The 18,498-nt window shown below is 29.8% G+C and overlaps 2 protein-coding genes across 5 annotated transcripts in view; one reads left to right on the top strand and one right to left on the bottom strand.

Annotated features, from left to right (window-relative positions):
• Nucleotides 1–13,537, top strand: part of LOC145831293 (uncharacterized) — a 37,521-nt gene extending 23,984 nt beyond the window's left edge. For 2 of the 4 annotated variants that reach the window (XM_082938530.1, XM_082938768.1), the window contains 21 exons: nucleotides 162–439; nucleotides 778–844; nucleotides 2,206–2,339; nucleotides 2,916–3,083; nucleotides 3,906–4,016; nucleotides 4,500–4,676; nucleotides 5,123–5,275; nucleotides 5,481–5,585; nucleotides 6,670–6,770; nucleotides 7,457–7,569; nucleotides 8,065–8,150; nucleotides 8,549–8,791; nucleotides 9,053–9,265; nucleotides 10,036–10,165; nucleotides 10,480–10,545; nucleotides 10,648–10,757; nucleotides 11,010–11,124; nucleotides 11,330–11,423; nucleotides 11,616–11,785; nucleotides 12,198–12,326; nucleotides 12,582–13,537. In XM_082938530.1, the coding sequence (XP_082794656.1) occupies nucleotides 162–439; nucleotides 778–844; nucleotides 2,206–2,339; nucleotides 2,916–3,083; nucleotides 3,906–4,016; nucleotides 4,500–4,676; nucleotides 5,123–5,275; nucleotides 5,481–5,585; nucleotides 6,670–6,770; nucleotides 7,457–7,569; nucleotides 8,065–8,150; nucleotides 8,549–8,791; nucleotides 9,053–9,265; nucleotides 10,036–10,165; nucleotides 10,480–10,545; nucleotides 10,648–10,757; nucleotides 11,010–11,124; nucleotides 11,330–11,423; nucleotides 11,616–11,785; nucleotides 12,198–12,326; nucleotides 12,582–12,743 (2,925 nt within the window). In that variant the 3' untranslated portion in view covers nucleotides 12,744–13,537. The remainder of the gene's footprint in view (nucleotides 1–161; nucleotides 440–777; nucleotides 845–2,205; nucleotides 2,340–2,915; nucleotides 3,084–3,905; nucleotides 4,017–4,499; nucleotides 4,677–5,122; nucleotides 5,276–5,480; nucleotides 5,586–6,669; nucleotides 6,771–7,456; nucleotides 7,570–8,064; nucleotides 8,151–8,548; nucleotides 8,792–9,052; nucleotides 9,266–10,035; nucleotides 10,166–10,479; nucleotides 10,546–10,647; nucleotides 10,758–11,009; nucleotides 11,125–11,329; nucleotides 11,424–11,615; nucleotides 11,786–12,197; nucleotides 12,327–12,581) is intronic. The other 2 variants (XM_082938615.1, XM_082938691.1) reach the window with 2 other exon arrangements.
• A 3,043-nt stretch (nucleotides 13,538–16,580) lies between these two features.
• Nucleotides 16,581–17,960, bottom strand: LOC145839478 (equilibrative nucleobase transporter 1-like). The gene has a single exon (XM_082947055.1). The coding sequence runs from the start codon at nucleotides 17,958–17,960 to the stop codon at nucleotides 16,581–16,583; it is 1,380 nt and encodes a 459-aa protein (XP_082803181.1).
• Nucleotides 17,961–18,498: the final 538 nt, after the last annotated feature.

An 18,498-nucleotide genomic window follows, 5' to 3' on the forward strand; every position in this document is an offset into this window, starting at 1 on the left:
TAATTAAAGTTGTTTTATTGTTTGTTTTAGTTTTTTTTTGTTACTCAAAACAGTTTCAGCATAATACCTCAAGTATTTTTATTTTTTGATTGTAGTTTGCATGCCGTACTTTTGTTGTACACTTGTGAATAACCACCTCTATTCAAAACTCAAACAACTAGGAACTCAAAACCACCGAGCCTTCGAGCCAGGAAGCCGCCAAAAAAGCCCCGAGGTCGAGAACGAGCTCCTGCCTGGACGTCAGCGCCGAACCGAAGACGGCCAAAAAGTACGGCCCGGTCGTGTGGAACCACGTCAGCCACCACACCAGGTCCAAGTCGTCGGTGGTCGACGGCAAGCACCAGGACTACGAGATGATATGGGTTGCTGAGTCAGTGGTTTCCCGGAACAGAGACGGAAAAGATGTGAAGAGCAGGCTGCAGCACAGTGTGTCTGAGAGGTTTTTTTTTAATACTATTTCTTTTAACTTTCTCGGTTGATACTTAGATTTATAGCTTAAAAAGAGTGTAAGATTTTCTAAGTTTGTCTTTTATTTGTTGTAACTGATTTTTTTTTCTATTTATTTACGCTTGAAAAATATTTTGTGTTGTCTTATGTAACGAGTGAAACGTCAAAACAGTTAGATAAAAAACTACTGTATCTAAATTAATAGTTTTGTATTTATTTAAATTTTTAAAAGTTTTTTGTGTTAATTTTTTAAAACGACCTAACTAATTTAATTTCAATGTATCCACTTAGAATTTTTATTAAAAATAACAGCGTAAAACAATATTACAGCAACTTTTCCGACTACAAGACATCCAGCGTGGACGTTAACGAGACAAAAGCCCGTTTGAGTGAAAAAGTAAGTTATCTGATTTCATTAATGTGCTAATTTATTTAAAAATGCCAAAAGTTTTTCTATGTAAATTACGCTTATTGCCCGACTTCGCCGCAGACAAAATCTCCTTTATTGAATTTTGATCATTTGTTTTGGTTTCGTGAAAAGTGCTTCTGTGAGAAGTTGTTTTCTCTCTGTTGAGAGTATAAATAGTTGTAATTTAAATATTTTAAAATTAACTTTTTTAAGGTTTAAAACTTTAATTAACACACACCTATATAATTGAATAACTTATTAATTTATAATTAGAATTTAAAAAATTTAAACTTATTAGATATTAATTAACATTATGATGTTTGTTAAATTGTTTGTAACTTTCTAAATACCTTTATAATAATTTTAAAGCTAATTTTATAATAAAATATCTTCACTTAGTATCCTTTCAACTAAGCATTTTCAAAACTGAAAAACTAGTCATCTTCTTAGGATCATGTTGTCAAACTTATTTTGAATTCATATTCTAAGAAATAATACTTCATTGTAATTTTATCAGTTTATCGTTTATCAATCTCTTTTTAATGTTATTTTTGTTTAGGCGCGCCTAGAAAAATATTTGAATTAAAATCGCTTTTAATGTGGTTAAATAGAACTTTTAACAAATAAAAGTTTTAAAGGTTAAGCATTTCCTTTCAGATTTAAAATAGACGTATAGCTAAAATAAAAGGATAAATCTAAATCAACAAAGTGCTTAAATCAGTGTTTGTACTGTAATAGCTGTTCGAATACATTATAGATAAACTCTATACATGTATTATTTTCCTTTTCACCTTATTTTGTTATAGATAAAACTTTTTAAAAATACTTTGAAATTAGATTTTTCATTAATTGCTTCATTCGTTCATTAATGTCTTTTTTATTCTAAATATAACTCATGATTGAAAGAATGTTTATTTAGTTTCCCGCATGCCTTTACAGTCACCTGTTTTTTCGCAGTAATCTTTAAGGTTTACTAGTTTCGTTGAATTAACGTGAGTTTATTCATGTGTAATTATTTCAAAATGAATTGGATTTTTTTTTTCGTAATTACTTAAAACGCTTGCTAAAATATTTCGTTTCAAAATTTTTACTAAATGTGTTTGTTATCTAAATACCAATTAGTCTTTAAATGTGTTGTTTTTAAAGTCAGCAAAAATTTACAAGTATAGGTTTTAATGGCTCTATTTATGCTATAACCTCGAACAATTTATTTTTGATTACAAAAACTACATAGTTTCATTTGTTCGAAATAATAAATACTTAACTAGTAAACATTTGATAAATATTAAAATAATATACATTTAAGAATATTTAATAAATATTCAAACTCTGATAAACACAAACTTCAGGTGCCAACACCGGTAGAGCAGCAGGCTTACACGAGGACTTCAGCGTCAAGCACATCGAACATCATCCTCGCATCTCCCATCAGCACCCACTCCCTCAGCGAGAAGTCGCCCAAACCAGTCATTTTCCACTCCAGGTTACTAGTTTCGTTCAATTTTTTAACCAAAGTTTTTAAAGGTGACACAGGCAAAAAAAGTTATAAAAAGTGAAATATGGTATGTCTGCAGAGTTTAAACTTTTAAGTATTAAATGTTTTATTTCTCCAACTAGTACCCATTTACTCATTGAAAAATCACCCAAGCCCATCAAAAAAATTAGCTATATCACCTATGTTTAGTTAAAGCTGTAAAAGTTGAGTAAAATGTGGTATGTCTGGTATATTTTGTAAGTATTGAATGTTCTTTCTTGCTTAACTAGTTTTTTATACTTATAAATACTTAGTTATATATATTTACTGTTTAATAAAGTTTGTTAAATGCATTTGTATTGAAACTAAAAGATTAAACTTTAAAATGAAAGCAATAAAGCATGCTTAACTTACTTTGCATACTGATTTTTTTTAAATACAAACAACATCTTAAAACTGATTGAGCCTTGTTCAAGTTCATTTTAAAACCGACTTTCAAAAACACAACACAAAGCATTCAGGTCTTGTTCCTATCATTTCATTAAAGCTAACTTTCAAAATAAAAATTAAAAATAAAACATCTAGGTCTCGTTCCTACGGCAACCAGCTGGAAGAGAAGCAGATAAACTCATCCGCGGCCGAAATGGCACAAGAAAGTAGACCCGCAACAAATCAGCCGACCGCAACTGAACCCGGCTCCCTGCGACCCAAATCTGCCGGCAGCGCGAACCGACCCAAGTATCTTTCGCACAGGTATTGTTACGTAATTGATTGGTTTAATTTTGTTTTTTACTGTTCAACTGTTTGCTTTATGGTTAGACTAGTAGCATCGTACATTTTGAAAGCGTATGTTAAAAAAAAAAAGTTTTTATTTTTTGCTGTGTTGTTTTTTTTTTTTGCATGGTAATTTTTTGCTTGGTTTTGTGTTATAAACTCGAAAATAGTTGTTTATAAATTTTTAAAAGCAGTTATAAAACTTGTTTAAGATAAAAACTTTAAGTTTTACGAAAAAGTGCATATTACATATTACATTTAACAAGTTTAAAGGTTTCCCAAAAGTAGTAAATACATTTTTTTCTATACTATTATGTTTTATTTCACTTAAAGGTCACCAGCTTATAAAATAGTTTTACTAGACTTTAAATTTTCACAGCTAAATTTTACGACTTTACCAATAAACACTCACTCCCTTAAGACTCTTTATTTGTTTTTATCGATCATAAATCTTTAAAACACATGCGGGCTTAACAGGCGCGGTTCAATTGATCTGTTAAGTTGTTTGTCATGAAAATGAGTCATGAAATTTTTAACAAATAATTGTTTTATATTTAAAAATTATGTTAGTAAAATTCCTGTTAGTAGCGTTTTTTTTTTTTTTTTGCAAATTTAACAAATCACTAGCTAAAGTAGCTTCAAGTTTAAAAATTTAATTTAGTGTAGAAACAAAATAGTTACAGTTAAGTCTGCAAGCCAGGACAATTAATTGAGTTTGTGTCTTTTTAATTACGCAATTGGCACTCATTTTAGTAATTCACACACATTATACTGCATGAACATTGTTTGCACACGATTTAGATTTGCACGAAACGAAGTCAGCAAGACTTTGGACGCCAGAACGAGGCTCAAGTACGTGAAGGGTTGCTCGCTTCCGAGGAACAACTCGCACAAGTACCACACTGTCACAAGGTTTATATTAAAAATTTTAATTATTTTTGATGAGGTGTAAAAGGTTTGGTTGAAATGAAAATTTGTACAAAGCAATTTTATTAGAAAAAAAATAGTTACCTAAAAATATATGTAAAATTTTTTTATGTGTTTTACGTTGTTCATATGTTTGTTTTTTTTTCTAATTAGTTTATTAATAAATGATAAGAGTATTCATTTAATTTATGCACAGTATTTTAATGAAAGTAGAGTTTTTTTTTGCATGCGTTTTGTTTGTTGAACTCAGCTTAATTAGATCACCGGTTAAATATTTTATTATTAAACTTTTAATATATATATTTAGTAGTGCTTTTAAAATTTTTTAAATTTATAAAATTCATTTAGCATCATTTTTATTTTTTTATATATTTTTAACTCTTGGGATACTTTCTTTCCATATTAGTTTTATAACCGTGTTGTAACTTTTAAAAAGTGTTTTTTTTTTTCAAGCTATTTTCAAAACAGCCAGGAAAACCTGCTGGCAAACTCCCCCATGTCCCCAGAAGTCTTCGTGAAGTCTCCCCAAGACACCCACAGGAGGGTGTCGATCGACGTGAAACCCGACGTCATGGCAACGAGAAGGGTGAGTGGCAACCGGAGGTCCGTCATCGAGTACTTCAAAAACTTTTCGCCCGATCACAGGTTCGTTGTTGTAATCAGTTGTTTTTATTTACAGGTTCGTAACTTTTACTTAGTTATTTAAAAATAAAGTAAAAAGATCATTATTTTCAAACGAAGAGAAATAAAAGGGCAATGTGACTTATTCTAAATTTAATTATTGTAATCTTAATATTTTGAAATGTGTTAAGTTACAGTGACAATACATTATTTATACATTTATTTATTTAAAACCACACGTTGGAATCTCCACTTTTTTTTACCCTGTTTCTTGTTGTCTATGACATTGATATGAAAAATTTTTAATTCTCAGTATTGTTTTATAACAAAAATTTAAATTTTATAAACTTTAAAAGAATAGCGTTAAATTAATTAATTGTAAATTATTATTTGCCACCATACATTTTAATAAACCAAACATGATAAAATAGAATTAATCTTTAAAAACAAGTCACATAATTTTAATAAAGCAGCGCAAACGCGTCATTCATGCAAAGATCGCCGGTCCAGCCCGGCATACAAAGTACGAATTTGACGCTGAACCAGCAAAACGCGCTGCAGCAGCACCTGACCTTCAACAAGTCCAACATGAAGAGGTGCACTTCCACCGATGAGGGTCTCGGGTCAGTTGCTGTTTTTCTTGTTGTTTTTTTTTTGTTTCTAGTAAATTAAAAATAATGATTGGTTTTGCACATAAGTGTATCGTAAAAATACTTTTTTGTTCATTAGATTGATAAATTTTTTTTTTTGATAAATTACTTTTAGTTTTGATAAACTAACAGTGTTAATTAATTTTTATTAAATGTATGATTTGAAAATATATCGCAGCCCTTCTATAATGTCCAGCATACCTTCTTTGAGCGAAAACAGTTGTGCAAACAGAAAAAGAATGAGCAGAAGGAATAAGATCACCAACCAACCTGCAGATATTAAGTGCGTTTTACTTGTTTGTTTTGGGAAGTCTGTTTGTTAAATGTCATATAGCTTATTTAATTGGAATCACTGAAGTTTGATGCGAAATATTGACATGAATGTGTTCAGGAGAATTTTTTTTCAACATCTATCAAAGTACACTAATGTTATTCCCACAATTAAGCATTCCGTTTGGTGTGATACATCCACATTGTCTAGACTATTTCAATTGTCGCTGTTTTATTTACTTTGCTTCAATTAACCTAAATGAAGTTAGTAGTTATGTGTGAACTGTTGTATTTTAGGTATTTGCATTTTAAATTGTTTTGGTATTTATTTCTAACAAGTTAATTGACTTCAGTTAGTATATTTATTTTACGGCTTATGTAAGAAGTTAAATTGAATTTAAGCTCGTGTAACTCTAATTTGGAATTAAAGATCAATAAAAATTTAATCTTTTAATGAAATTTTTGAAGATTAAATATATATTAGACCTTAATAAAAGGCCTTTAAATCTTCATTAAAGCGTCACTTTATATATGTCACCAAATTAGATTTTTCACTTAGAACTACTTAAAAGTCATTATGGTGTTCATTAATTTCATTTCAATTTAGTTCTGTTTATTTAAGAGTTTACTGAAATTAATCATAAAATACAAATTTCGTAGATTGTTTGAATGTTTTTGAAATAAAATTTTTAGGCTACAGTGTTTTTCAAACAAACACAAGAAAAAATATCAAAGTGTTTAACAACATGTGTGTTACTGATTGATGTAATTTACTTTCCCATGAAGCTTTATGTTTGTACATTGCAACGTATATCAACATTCTGTAATGAGCTTGACTTTTCTTAAACCTACTTACTAACAAGTTGCCCTTAAAATCTTGTTTGAGTTTAGTTTCATTGCAAATTTAATTGATTGAAAACCTACTACACACTTTATAGTCAATAGTAAAAAAATAAAAGTGTGAATCACTAAATTAAAAAATGACAGTTAAAGTTACCAATATTTTGAAAATAAACTCAACTTATACAAAACAACAAACTTGCTATAGTTTGCAGTTTAATCCTTGCTATGAAATTTATTTACATTTTTGTTCACAGCGAGTTACCGCGCAGAAAATCAAGCGCAACTCACGCGCAAGTAACAAACTTCAGCAAAAAGTATTACGAAAGAAGCAACTCCATGGACAACTTACTGCAAGGTATGTTTTAACATACACATTTAGTTTTGTTGAGTATTAAAAAGAAATAGATTTAAATAAAAATAAGTTGCATACATTGTACATTACTTCAAAAAAAGTATTTAAAAATTTTAGAAATTTGTAATCATTAAATTTACTTTAGTGCTTTGATTACTGACCAAGTTTGATTATTAATCCTTTCTTATTAAAAGCTTATGAATTTAGTTCCAAGGATTTATAATATTACTTACTTGAAGTTTTACTTAAATGATGATTAAGTATTTTACTACTAGCTAATGCAGTTAAATGTTTAAATAGTAAAAGTATTTACTCATTCATTATGTATAAAAGTGCATAATAATTAATTTTCTAATTTTTAATATTTTCGTTCAATTCAAAGTACCAACACTTGTTTTTAATAAACTTTATTTCTAAGAATGTTTTTTTTTCAGGAGATATTGTTATTTAGTTATTTATTTTATAAATAGTGCTAAATTTGTTTTTTTAACATTTTTTTATAAATAGGCTTCTTTTTTGTTAAAAAACCTTATTTTTACTAGTTTTTTCACAAAAAAATTTGTTCTGGTTTTGATTTTTCGTTAGCTTTTTTCAGTAGATCAATTATAAAAATTATTAAAAAACAATATTTTCATAATTAAATGCTATGATTAATTTTACTTGTTTTAAGGAAATATATTACTCCACAGACACTACAGCAACAAACGTACAACAGCAAAGCAACAGCAGGTTGAAACCGACAAACAGCACAAGTATGCGACCAAGTTCCGCTAACAACAGCAGGAGTTCACTCAGTAGTGAGGTAATTAACTTGTATGTTTTCACGCTAAATTTTTGTAGTTAATCAGTTTAAACAGGTTACTCAAAGTATTTGAAATTTTATGTTTACTTTAAAAGTATAAAATTTAAATACATTTGGTTGAACTGTGTGAACTATGTTGTATGTTAGAATACTTTCTAAAAATCTTATTTCATTGTATTTTTTTTTTAATTTTACTTATATTAAAAAAGTACTGAAATTCATTCTTAATTCAAGAGTGATTGTTTTTTTTCAAGTTTTATCAAAACAATCAATCTTTTTATTTTTAGAATTTACACAGGTTTTATATTGTTGTGGCCAAATCAGATTTTTATGAATAATGTTCACGTTGTTTAAGAATTCTGAACGACTTTTTTTAATAGTGTTGTGTATAAGTACTGCCTAGCTGTAATACTAGATTTGTTAGATAGTATTTATCAGATCTGATGATGTTTTAAGGTTTTATAAAAATTACTAAAGTGTTTTTATACTAACCAGACAAGAAGAAGCAACAGTTCGAATACAAATATAAACCAGAACGTTGCCAGCAGACCGAGGTGTAGGGCCAGCAGGCATTCTAACAGGTACGTTTTTCAATTGCTATTTTACATATGCGTAAGAAAGATCTGAATGCTAAGGTAATTAAGCATATTTGCTTCTTTTCTTAAACCGCGAGTTCTTTGTCTAAGTTACTTACCATATTAGTCATTAAAAGTTTAATTGCTTTTCTTTTGTAAAGAAAACTAAGCTAACACATTCTAGTTTTTTTATCTAATTAAAGGACGACATAATTCGGTTTTTTTTTCTCATTTAATCTGCGATAATTTCGAACAACTTCTATTTTTTTAACTTAAGCCCAAACGCTTAATTAAAACTTCTAACTTTCAATCTGCTTTTCATACAACTTTGACCTTGTTACCTATACGCAAGCAGCTATTTTAAATATTTTCCCGCCTTTTATCAGAATATTACCCAATCACAGCACGGTATCAACCACCGCATCGACGCTGTCTTCGCTCTCATCAACTTCTTCCTGCTCGATCCTGCCTTCGGTGTTTACCCAGCACCCGGACAGAATCGACGAGTCGGACGAGGGTTTGGAAGTCGAAAACGAACCGAGCTTGGACCAATCGGGTGAAAGGAAGTCTTCCGCGGCGGAAGTCAGCATCACGGAAGGTCCCAAAGAATGCCCTGAAACTTCAAAATCGTCAGAGGAAAAAGAATAGTAAGTTGTTTTATTTATTTTTTAATAAAAAGTAAAGTAAAAAACAGATTTTTAAACTTTTTAAAACCTTCAGTTTTTATTAGCTTCGTTTAGAATTTTAAATATATTTGTTTTAGCACGGAAAAAAAATCAGTTGTAAAAGCACTGAAGCAATAAAAAATTTTAGAAACAAAAGCAGTAAAATAATATTTACCTCAACTTTTTAGAAGTCAAGCTTTTTTTTAATAAACTATTTTATTTATGTTAACAAAATTTTCGCAGTGTTAGAATCAAATCGCCGAAGCATCCCGATTTCGACACTTCGACTTACCGCATCAGGCCGCGCAGGTCACAAGACATCAGCAAACCTCCCGAGATCCCCACCATACCCAAGAGCGTGAGCGACAGGGCTTCCATGATCGTGGACGAGGTGGTCAAGAGCAGGAACGTCGGCAGGAACAAGTTGACTCCTCCGCCTGCACAGAACGATGGAAGGTTCGTTACTGGAATATTTAGAAACTTGATCTTGCGATTAACTTGTGTTTGCTACTTTCAAAACGTTTGCTGTTTTGTTTGGCTTGTTTATACTAAGTTGAATTTTTATCTAGTTTATAAACACACACTTCTTCTCATAGTGATATAGGGTTTATTAATTGTTTTATTTTAAATATTTAAAAACTTAATTTTACAGTTAAGTCGTGTTTACTACAATCTGAGCACAGGTTTTTTTACCTGACTTGTTTTTTCTAAGTTAATTTTTTTAATTAAAAAGATATAATTTTATGTTAATACTACTTATAACAGGGTCGCCACAAAACCTGGATTCCTTGAAAAACCTCAAATTTGAAAATTTAGACTAAAAAACCTGGAATCTGAGAAATTTTAAACAATATTTACATGTTAAGTAGTACAATTTTGATTTGACGCAAAAATCTATCATATAGATTAAAAAAAAGTTTCATCATCAAAAAAAAAAAATTTAATTTTAAGTAGCTTTACAGTATCTTTTCAATGTTGTTATACTAATTAAAACAGTTTTTAAACTTAAATTTAACTTTCAACTAAAAATAGACCCAAAAACGTGTACTTTTGAAAAACCTGGAAGAAGTTTCTCAAAAACCAGTGGCAACCCTGCTATAAGAAATTCAAAACTAAAATTTTCTATCCAGTTTCAATTTTTATTCTAAACGGAAGTTTATAGATCTTTAAACTTTCTCTCAAAAAAATATTAAATGTTTTTTTCTTAAATTAAAAAAAATACACAGTGATGAAGCCACCAGCAGTGAAGTTATAAGCCATCTTACTCCCGGTGATTTCCCTAACAAGCGACTCGAGGAAGAGCTGATCGTCGAAACAGACATCGATGAAGTTTGCGGTGTGAAAACTCCCGTGAAAGTTTGTTGAAATTGTAAATTTTACTGCTTCTCATTGTAAAACTTTTTCCCTTGTTTAGTTTGTTGAAAAAAATGTTGTTTGCTTTTTGTAGACTTTTGGTTTTGAAATTGAAAACTCGATGCTGTTTTTATAGTTTCAGAATAAAGCTTTTGGCGAAAAAAAACTAGCCGTTAGAAAGTATGTCAGCTTGTTTTTTAATTGTGAAATAAAAATGTGTTACAAATTGATTGTATTAAGTAGAAAAATTTTAAGTTATTGAGTTAACAAAAGAACTTTTTTGAATAGCTTTTTCTAATTGATTGTTAATTTCACAGATTTCAGAAGATCCTCTACTTCCGGACCTTTCTCTGTCAAACAATTTTGCTAATGCACCAACACAAGTTAGTTTTTTTTAAATTTCATATAAAATTTTCCAACTATTGTTTATACAGCTTTCATTTTGATTAGTTTTTTTTTTATAAACTTTATTTTTTAATTTGCAGACAACAGACTACATGGAGGGAGTTTTCAAGCAACCTTCTTATGACGTCATAGAGGAAGGAATCAAGAGAAGAATAAGAAATAAGAGTGGTGACGTGCAAAACAATAAAAAGTAAGTTTAATTTTGTTACATTTGTTTACAAAAGTCTATAACTCAGTCAGATTTTATGTTTAAGCTAATTTATAAGCTTTTAATGTATTTTTATAACCTGTGTTAAATTTTCCAAACTAAACACAATTTTTTATGTTTATAAATTAATGTTAATGCTAAATGATGCGTATTATCAAAATTAAACTTTTATATAACCCTCTAGTCATGCAATTGTTATTAGTCGCAATTTTTACAAATCGTTTCTTCAAACAGCGCAACAAACGAAACTTGCTACCTGACGAGCCAATCAAAATCGAGGATGATGAACTCGATCGAGTGTGACGAAATTGTCAAAGAAGAGTCTGCTGAGGAAATTAACAAAAAGAAGGTTGATAATTTGTTTTCATATACATAGCTACTTGACTATGTTACTTATATTTATAAGCTAGTTTTTTTTTAATAAATTTACAGTCTTTGAAAAAATAATTTAACTATACGCAACTGCTAACTAGTAAAATAGAGTTTTAGTCTCATCTGTATTGAGTACAATTAAAATTTTACTGTTTTTTTTTGTAAACGAATTGCAATTTTAGCTGAAGCTGATAGAAAGCTTGCGTGTGAAGTTGTCAGAGCTTGAAGATACGACTGAGCTGCTGGAAAACGAAAAGAAAGAAAACGACTTTTTAGGTTTGCACACTTTACTATCTAAATAAAAATCGTTAAAGTGATAATTTGAATAAGAATCTGTATTTTGTTGTAAATTGCTGCTATGTTTGTATTTGAAAAAAAAAACAGTTTAGTTTTCTCTCTGCAGCACAGTATTTGAGAGAACTTATCAATTGTTATAACTGTTTTTTTAACAATCGTGCCCGCCCACAGGAGAGTCGGTGTTGAAGCTGGTGAGGGAAACGTTCTCGCCGAAGGAGCAGGGCAAGTACGAGAACTTCGTGCGGGAGGTCGACAACATCGTCAAGCTTCTGATATCGCTGAGCGGTAGGATCACCAGGGTCGACAAGTCAATGCTGCAGTGCGAAGATTCCGATGAAAATGTTCGTTTTTTGATTTTACAATAAAAGTTTACTCATAAGTTTTAAAGTCAATTGTGGAAGGCACATGTATGCAAATGATGTTGTAAATATGTATTTAGTTGTAAGCTTTAAAATTGAAGTACATGAATGAATGAATTTCTTAATGTGTACAAAATGTATATGTATTTTATAATATACATTGCATAAGTTTGGTAAAAAAAACTAATAATTTCTTTAATTAAAAATGAAAAGCTAAAAGTAGTACAAAATGTAAAAATATATTAAATAAAGTACTATTGACTACATCTTTGTCTACATCTTGTTTTGAATTTCCAAAATTTTTACAAAAATTTCTCGCACAACTTTTTGAGCGTTTTTGCTTTCTCAAGTCGAAATGTTTTGTCTCAAATTTAATTTTGAAAACCGACAACAGGAAAAGTTAAAGGAGAAGAGGAAACTTTTGCTGGATCAACACAAAGAAGCGAAAATACTGAAGATCGAAACTGACAAGAAACAGATTAAAATATCCGAAATGCTCGCGTCCAAGTTCAATCAGGAGCAGGTGAATGTTTTATCTAACATTTAATTTTTCATGTCATCAAATACTCACATACGTTTTTTTTTGTTCTCTTAAAATTATTTGCAGTTACTTTTTAATTCTACAGAAAGTTATTCTTCGTAGCGTCATATTTTACTGTAAAAATTTTTATTGAAACTTCACTTGATCAAGCTAGCAATCTACTATATGAAGTTTTTCTGCACTTCAACAGAAATTAATTTAAACTATAATCAAAATAATATAAATATTGTTCATCAGTTCGAGGATTACGAGCACTTTGTGAAGATGAAGTCGGCGCTGATCGTGGAGAAGCGGCAGTTCGAGGAGCAGATGAAGGTGGGCAGGGAGCAGATGCAGGCGCTGATCGACACGTTGCCGGACGGCACCAGGGTGTACATTGACGAGGTCGACGAGCTGTGACGGTGGCGCCCGAGAGCCGTAAACACTTTCAATCGAACTTCGTACCAGGGACTTTTTTTTGGACTTTGCCGTCGTTGAATAAGAACTTGTCACAAAATATTCAAACGTGTTTTTTTTTTCTCATCACATTAGTTTAATCATATTTTATCTAGTATTTGCTTGTTTTAATCGTGTTTTAGTGTTTATTTTTTACATTTATATCAAGAATGTAAACATTTTATTCATAAAAAACAACAGTTCAAAAATACCTGTACAGTATATATTTGAATTCTAATATTCAAACGAATATGTTAATAAGTTTTGGTTGTTTTAATTTTGTAAAATCTAGCCTATTACCACCTTGTGACTAGTAGACTTTTTATTATTTAGAAGTGAAATTTTTGACTGCCTATTTTTCACTTTTAACTAAATATAGTCAATTGTTTTCTAGATATTTTACTAATGCTGTTGCCTTACAACAAAGTATTAAAAGTTAACTCGCTTGACTTATTCGTATGAATAAAAAAAAAACTGAACGCTTTAATATTCACAGCACTAGTTCCTCTTGAATGCAAACGCATTATTAATGACTAACTTATATAGTTTTTTAATATGAAAGTGAACTTTTTTAATGGTGCATTTTTCTTTTAAATTTATTTTTGTTATTTTACTTGAAAAGTTGATTACTCTTGTTTTAATCGATATCATTTTAAGTTACTGTTCACAATTGAGATAAAAACTTTTGCAACCGATTTCTTTTACTACCTTTTTTCGTCATATCGCCTGGTTATGCGCAGTTTTTGTTTTAATAAAATTTTTCCAACATTGTTATTTTTTCTTTTCAAATTGACTTTTTCTTTTTTACAAGTTCATGTATTTAAAAATAGCTTTACTCAACAAGAAGTTTTCACATGTATATTGAGTTTATGTTTATTTGATCATTCAAAGTACTTTTTTAAATATTTCGATGGTAGTTTTATAGAATGTGAAATTATAAGGGTGCATACAATTAAGGCGAGTCAAAAAATAATATTAATTGTTTCATTACCCTTAACCCTGATCATTTATACAGTGCATCCTCGCTAATCTGACCGTGTAGGGCAAGTTTTTATGTACTTATAGACTGCTAAATAAAGCCACTGTATTTTTTAATAATCTACCTCTCTATATAATGCATATAAAAAAACGCAAAATAATACTTAAGTATTTTCACGAAACAATTATAATAGACAAAAAGAAAAATTTATTTAGATATGTTATAAGCATATAGCATTAATAACAGGATCTTAATGTTTAATATAATCATTGATTTTAGCACAACTAATAAAATCTACTTCTCGACTTAAATATGCGAGGATATGTGTACAACAACAACATAATTTATCGCTAATATTTCTTACCGTAGCTCATATAGTTGCCAATTCGTTCCTATTTAGAAATTTAAAATATTTTGTTTTTATAAAATTTTAACTCTTTTAGAGTTAGTAAAAAAGCAGTAGTCTTTTTTTTTTGCTTAGATCAGGGATTCCCAGCTGCGCAGCGTCAACCTTTAAAGTATTTTAGAAATAAGTGTAATAATTGTTTTACATATGTTTGCCATTCTCACTAATTTATTTTGTTTATCAGAGGTTATTTGCTGAACTTAAGTTTTTAACGCTTTAGTTAAACTATGAATTGTCTTTTCACTTTATACAGTTTAGTTTAGTCTTCCTTTGTAAGAACTTTTGTTTAATCAAGCATAATTGGGTCTTAAAAGATATTATAAACTTAAATTGTTTATGTTTTTTTATTTAGGATTTTGCATACACAAGCATTAAAACTTGAAAGTGCATTTGTTAGAAATATTTCAAGCGGTTATGTAATTAATTTAAAATTTCAAAACATTTTTTTAGAATCGTGCAAAGCCGTGAGCATAGCTTTTAAAAGTAGATGGATTTAATAAAAAAGTGTATATTTAGTTTTCATGGTATAAACCTTTGTATTAAAAGAAAAATAAAATTGTTTTAATGCTCTTTACTGTCATTTATTTGATATGAATACGCGTTTTAATAGCGACTAAGAGTATACACTTTTAAGGTTTTAAGGATGCTTAGGAGAAGTACTAATTGTACACTTCGGTAGTAATGCTTTTTACTATTTTTTTTTTGTAATTGACCGTTTTCTTAGAGAAAATTTACTGTGTAAAACCTTTGACATAATAGCAAAAAAGCAAAATAGCTTTTTACCAATGTTTAGTCTGTAGAATAACAAACCATCATCACACTGATCACCAATAATCATTCATTTTCTTCCCATATATTTTATTGGTTGGTCGCTGTCCCGCTATTTTTTATATTTCGTTTTTTTGATAGTATTACCGTAAGTTGTTTCAAAGGTCTAATATCATTTATAAGCTCCGTAATTTCTGTTTTATGGTAGCTTTCTGTTGGTATAGTGGTAACTTCTCCAGTAAAATAATTACATTCAAATATTTTTTCAATTTATATTACTGATGTTGGCACAAATATATGATAATTTAGAAATAAAATTTGAAGAAGTTTTTTAGTTATAATTTCGTAAAACATTGGATTAAACTTTATAATGATAATAATACCTTTGTTTCACAACCTAACTAATATGAGAACAAAATATTTTCAGTCTGTTTTTTTTTTATTAATTCAGAGGTAATACATATTGTTGTAGTGTGAATGGTCTTATTTAATAAAACCTTCAATGTTAAATCATTCAGCATTTTATGCTAGAAGGAATCTTTTTTTGTATTTATTATTAGTTATAAAAAGTTCAGTTTTGACATTCTAAATTTATATCTTTTTAAATACTTACTCTATTATGTATAATACTATCAATATAATTATGTTTAAAATTTAAATTATAAACATGTTGCTACCGTAAGAGGTAACTTTTTGTAAATAGAGATGATATTTTCAAAGAATCACTTTCTATAACTGAAATTATTTACTTTATACTTGTTGAATATCTGTCTGTTTTTTTATACATTTAATTCGCAGTTTTAAACTTTTTATAGAATTCTTAACTTTATTCTTCTAACTAGAGCTATCATTAAGAAATAAAAAGATCTTTTTGAAATACAAACAATTTTTAAACATGTTCAGTGCTTATCTGTAAAGCTAAAGTCTGACCATATCTTACTTCGTTGTATCAAGTAAATCTAACATAGTCTAATTACTAAAGTTTTATTTTAACTGTGTTGAAGTAAAACTCGTATCTTTAATGAATGTCTCAGTTTAAGATATTTCCATGACTTCGGAGTAATAGTTTATATATAAAAAACTTAGCAAAACTAAAAAACTTATATAAGTCAAAAAAAATGTTTGTATTATGATACATATATAAAGAGTTTTTTTTTACAAAAATCATGTAGCTTTTAAAAGTTTTTGTAAAATACTTTCAAGTACTTATGTAAATACGTGTGTTTGTAAAAATATAAATAAAAGTTTTTTAACATTAAGAAAAAGACATTTGTTTTTTAAAACTAACTAGCATAAGTTTTATAAAATAATTTTCATAAAAAAGTAAAAAATACAAAAAGAAAAATTAGAAGAGATGTATATAAGTAAATAGCTTATATTACAAAAAGTTCTTTATTTAATATTGTTTTTCAAATTAGTTAGCTCATATAGTTCAACTAGAAAAATTTTAAAACTGAAGTTTATTGTTGTAAGTTTAATCCCGTAATTTATTTTTAAAGTTCAAATTGAATTATTATTTCTTAATTTATTTCTTTTTGAAAATAAATATATTTTAACACTCGGCCTTTAATGCACTCGTAAAATATTAGAGATTTAACAAACCAACTAAAAAACTCACAGTTGTAAAACAAATTTTACACAAAACAAATCAGTCAAAACTTTTGTTCTTTTTCAAGCGGTACAGCAAGTACACGGGCTGAGCGAACACGAGCAGGGAAAACAGCGTCAGGGCCGAGTTGAACACGACAAAGTTCCACGCGAGGGCGCCTTGCAGGAGAAACGTCAACGGGATCTGCGTGAACAGCAACAACGCTTCGCACACCGCCATCACCGAGTACAGGCGGCCGAACAGTTTGGCGGGAAAGACGACACTGACGTGGGTGTTGCTCGAGCTGGTGAAGGACGCCTTCCCGACGACGTGCAACGTCATCGACAAGAGCTGCAGCCTGGCGGAGCGGAAGGCGGTGAAGTACTGCATGCCAACGGTGCACGCGCCTCCCACGAACATCATGATCAGGCGGGATTTGCTCTGGCGGTCTTCCAGGTCCTTGTCGGGTATCAACCGCGAGGTGGCGCAACAGAGCAGCGACAAGAATAATCCCGTGAAGAGCAGGGCGCCGAAGATCGAGACGTAAAACTCCCCTTCCTCACCGCTTCCCGTGAGGCTGTAAATCAGAACGTCGAAGTTTGAAATGTAGAGCATGTACAAGAAGTTGGCGACAGAGTTTGACACGACAGTGGTGATGAAGGGCATTGAGCAGGCGAACTTTCCGAAACTTGCATCTTTGACATTGTTGCTTGTGTTTAAGTTTTCCTTTTCAGGATTCGCGGTTGACTTTTTTTGGAAAATTTTTACAAAATCCTTGTATCCATACTTAAAATCGTCTGGGGTAACTTCAGGTGCTAGGGTTTTAGGAGTAAGTAGAAACGTTCTGAAATTTAAAGAGAAATAAATAATTGAATATACAGCAAATAGAGCTTCAAAGCTAATATTGTAGTTCTCGTACAAATTAGAAATTATCAGAAATGTCAAAGATCCTGCCGAAAAAGCTCCAGTAATAGATGCAACGTAAAAATTCCTCTTGCTATGAAAAATATTAGACATTTGAAGATTAGTTACGTGAATTCCTACACCGACTACGTGAAAAATGGGAAAAGTAAAATACAAAACCCGAGACGTTCCTTTCCCGGTTATCAGTACAGCGAAAACAGCAATATTTATTAGAAAAGTCCGGACTGTCCAAATACCCAAATAGTCCAAAGCTGGTCCAACTATGATATTGAACAGAAGACCACAAGACGTGGCAAGAACAAACACGAGCGAAAAAATATCTTCTTGGTAGTCGCACTTCATGAATTTCTTAGTTACCGTGGTTACGTTGTTGAGTCTGGAAGCATTGACACAGCCCTCGCTAAAGTATCCTTCTTTTACAAGCACAGGTTCGATATTCGCCCACCCAAAAATTATTCCCGAGAAAAATAAGTTTTCTAAGACTGCCGTTATCCAAGTCAAAGCTTTTTGAATCATGCTTAAAAATATGAATGCAATTTTTTAATTTCTAGTACGTCTACAAGTTAGTTTAATAATAAAAAGAGACTTACTGTATTCAAATACAGTGTACTGGAACATAAATAAAATGTATTATTTCGAAAACTGTTGTTATCCAAGTTATTTATGTTTTATTCATATTTGTACTTGAATTTCTAAAAAAACACTTAGTATAGTTAGTTTTTTAATTGAGGGATGTTTGAAAAATTTCATTTTTTACAACAAGAAGTGAAAAGTACTTATTCACCCACTTTTATTCATATGGGCAGAAGCTTTACATAGTACATTCTATTGATAATATACAAACAAGTGAATTCTTAAGCAATAACTAGTTTTTAAAAAGACACGAATCTTAGTTAAAATTAAACGTTATTCAAATTATTTTAAAATATACTTATTTTAAGTAAAGGCTTTATTAAACTAGGTACTTAAACCTATCAATACCATCATAATAAAAGTAAGTGTCTTAAAAATAGCTTACTAAAGCAGTTTAAACTAATTAATGCTATACTTAAAA

The sequence above is a fragment of the Thalia democratica genome, chromosome 1, assembly GCF_965202585.1.
Source record: "Thalia democratica chromosome 1, ktThaDemo2.hap1.1, whole genome shotgun sequence".
Lineage (NCBI taxonomy): Eukaryota > Metazoa > Chordata > Thaliacea > Salpida > Salpidae > Thalia > Thalia democratica.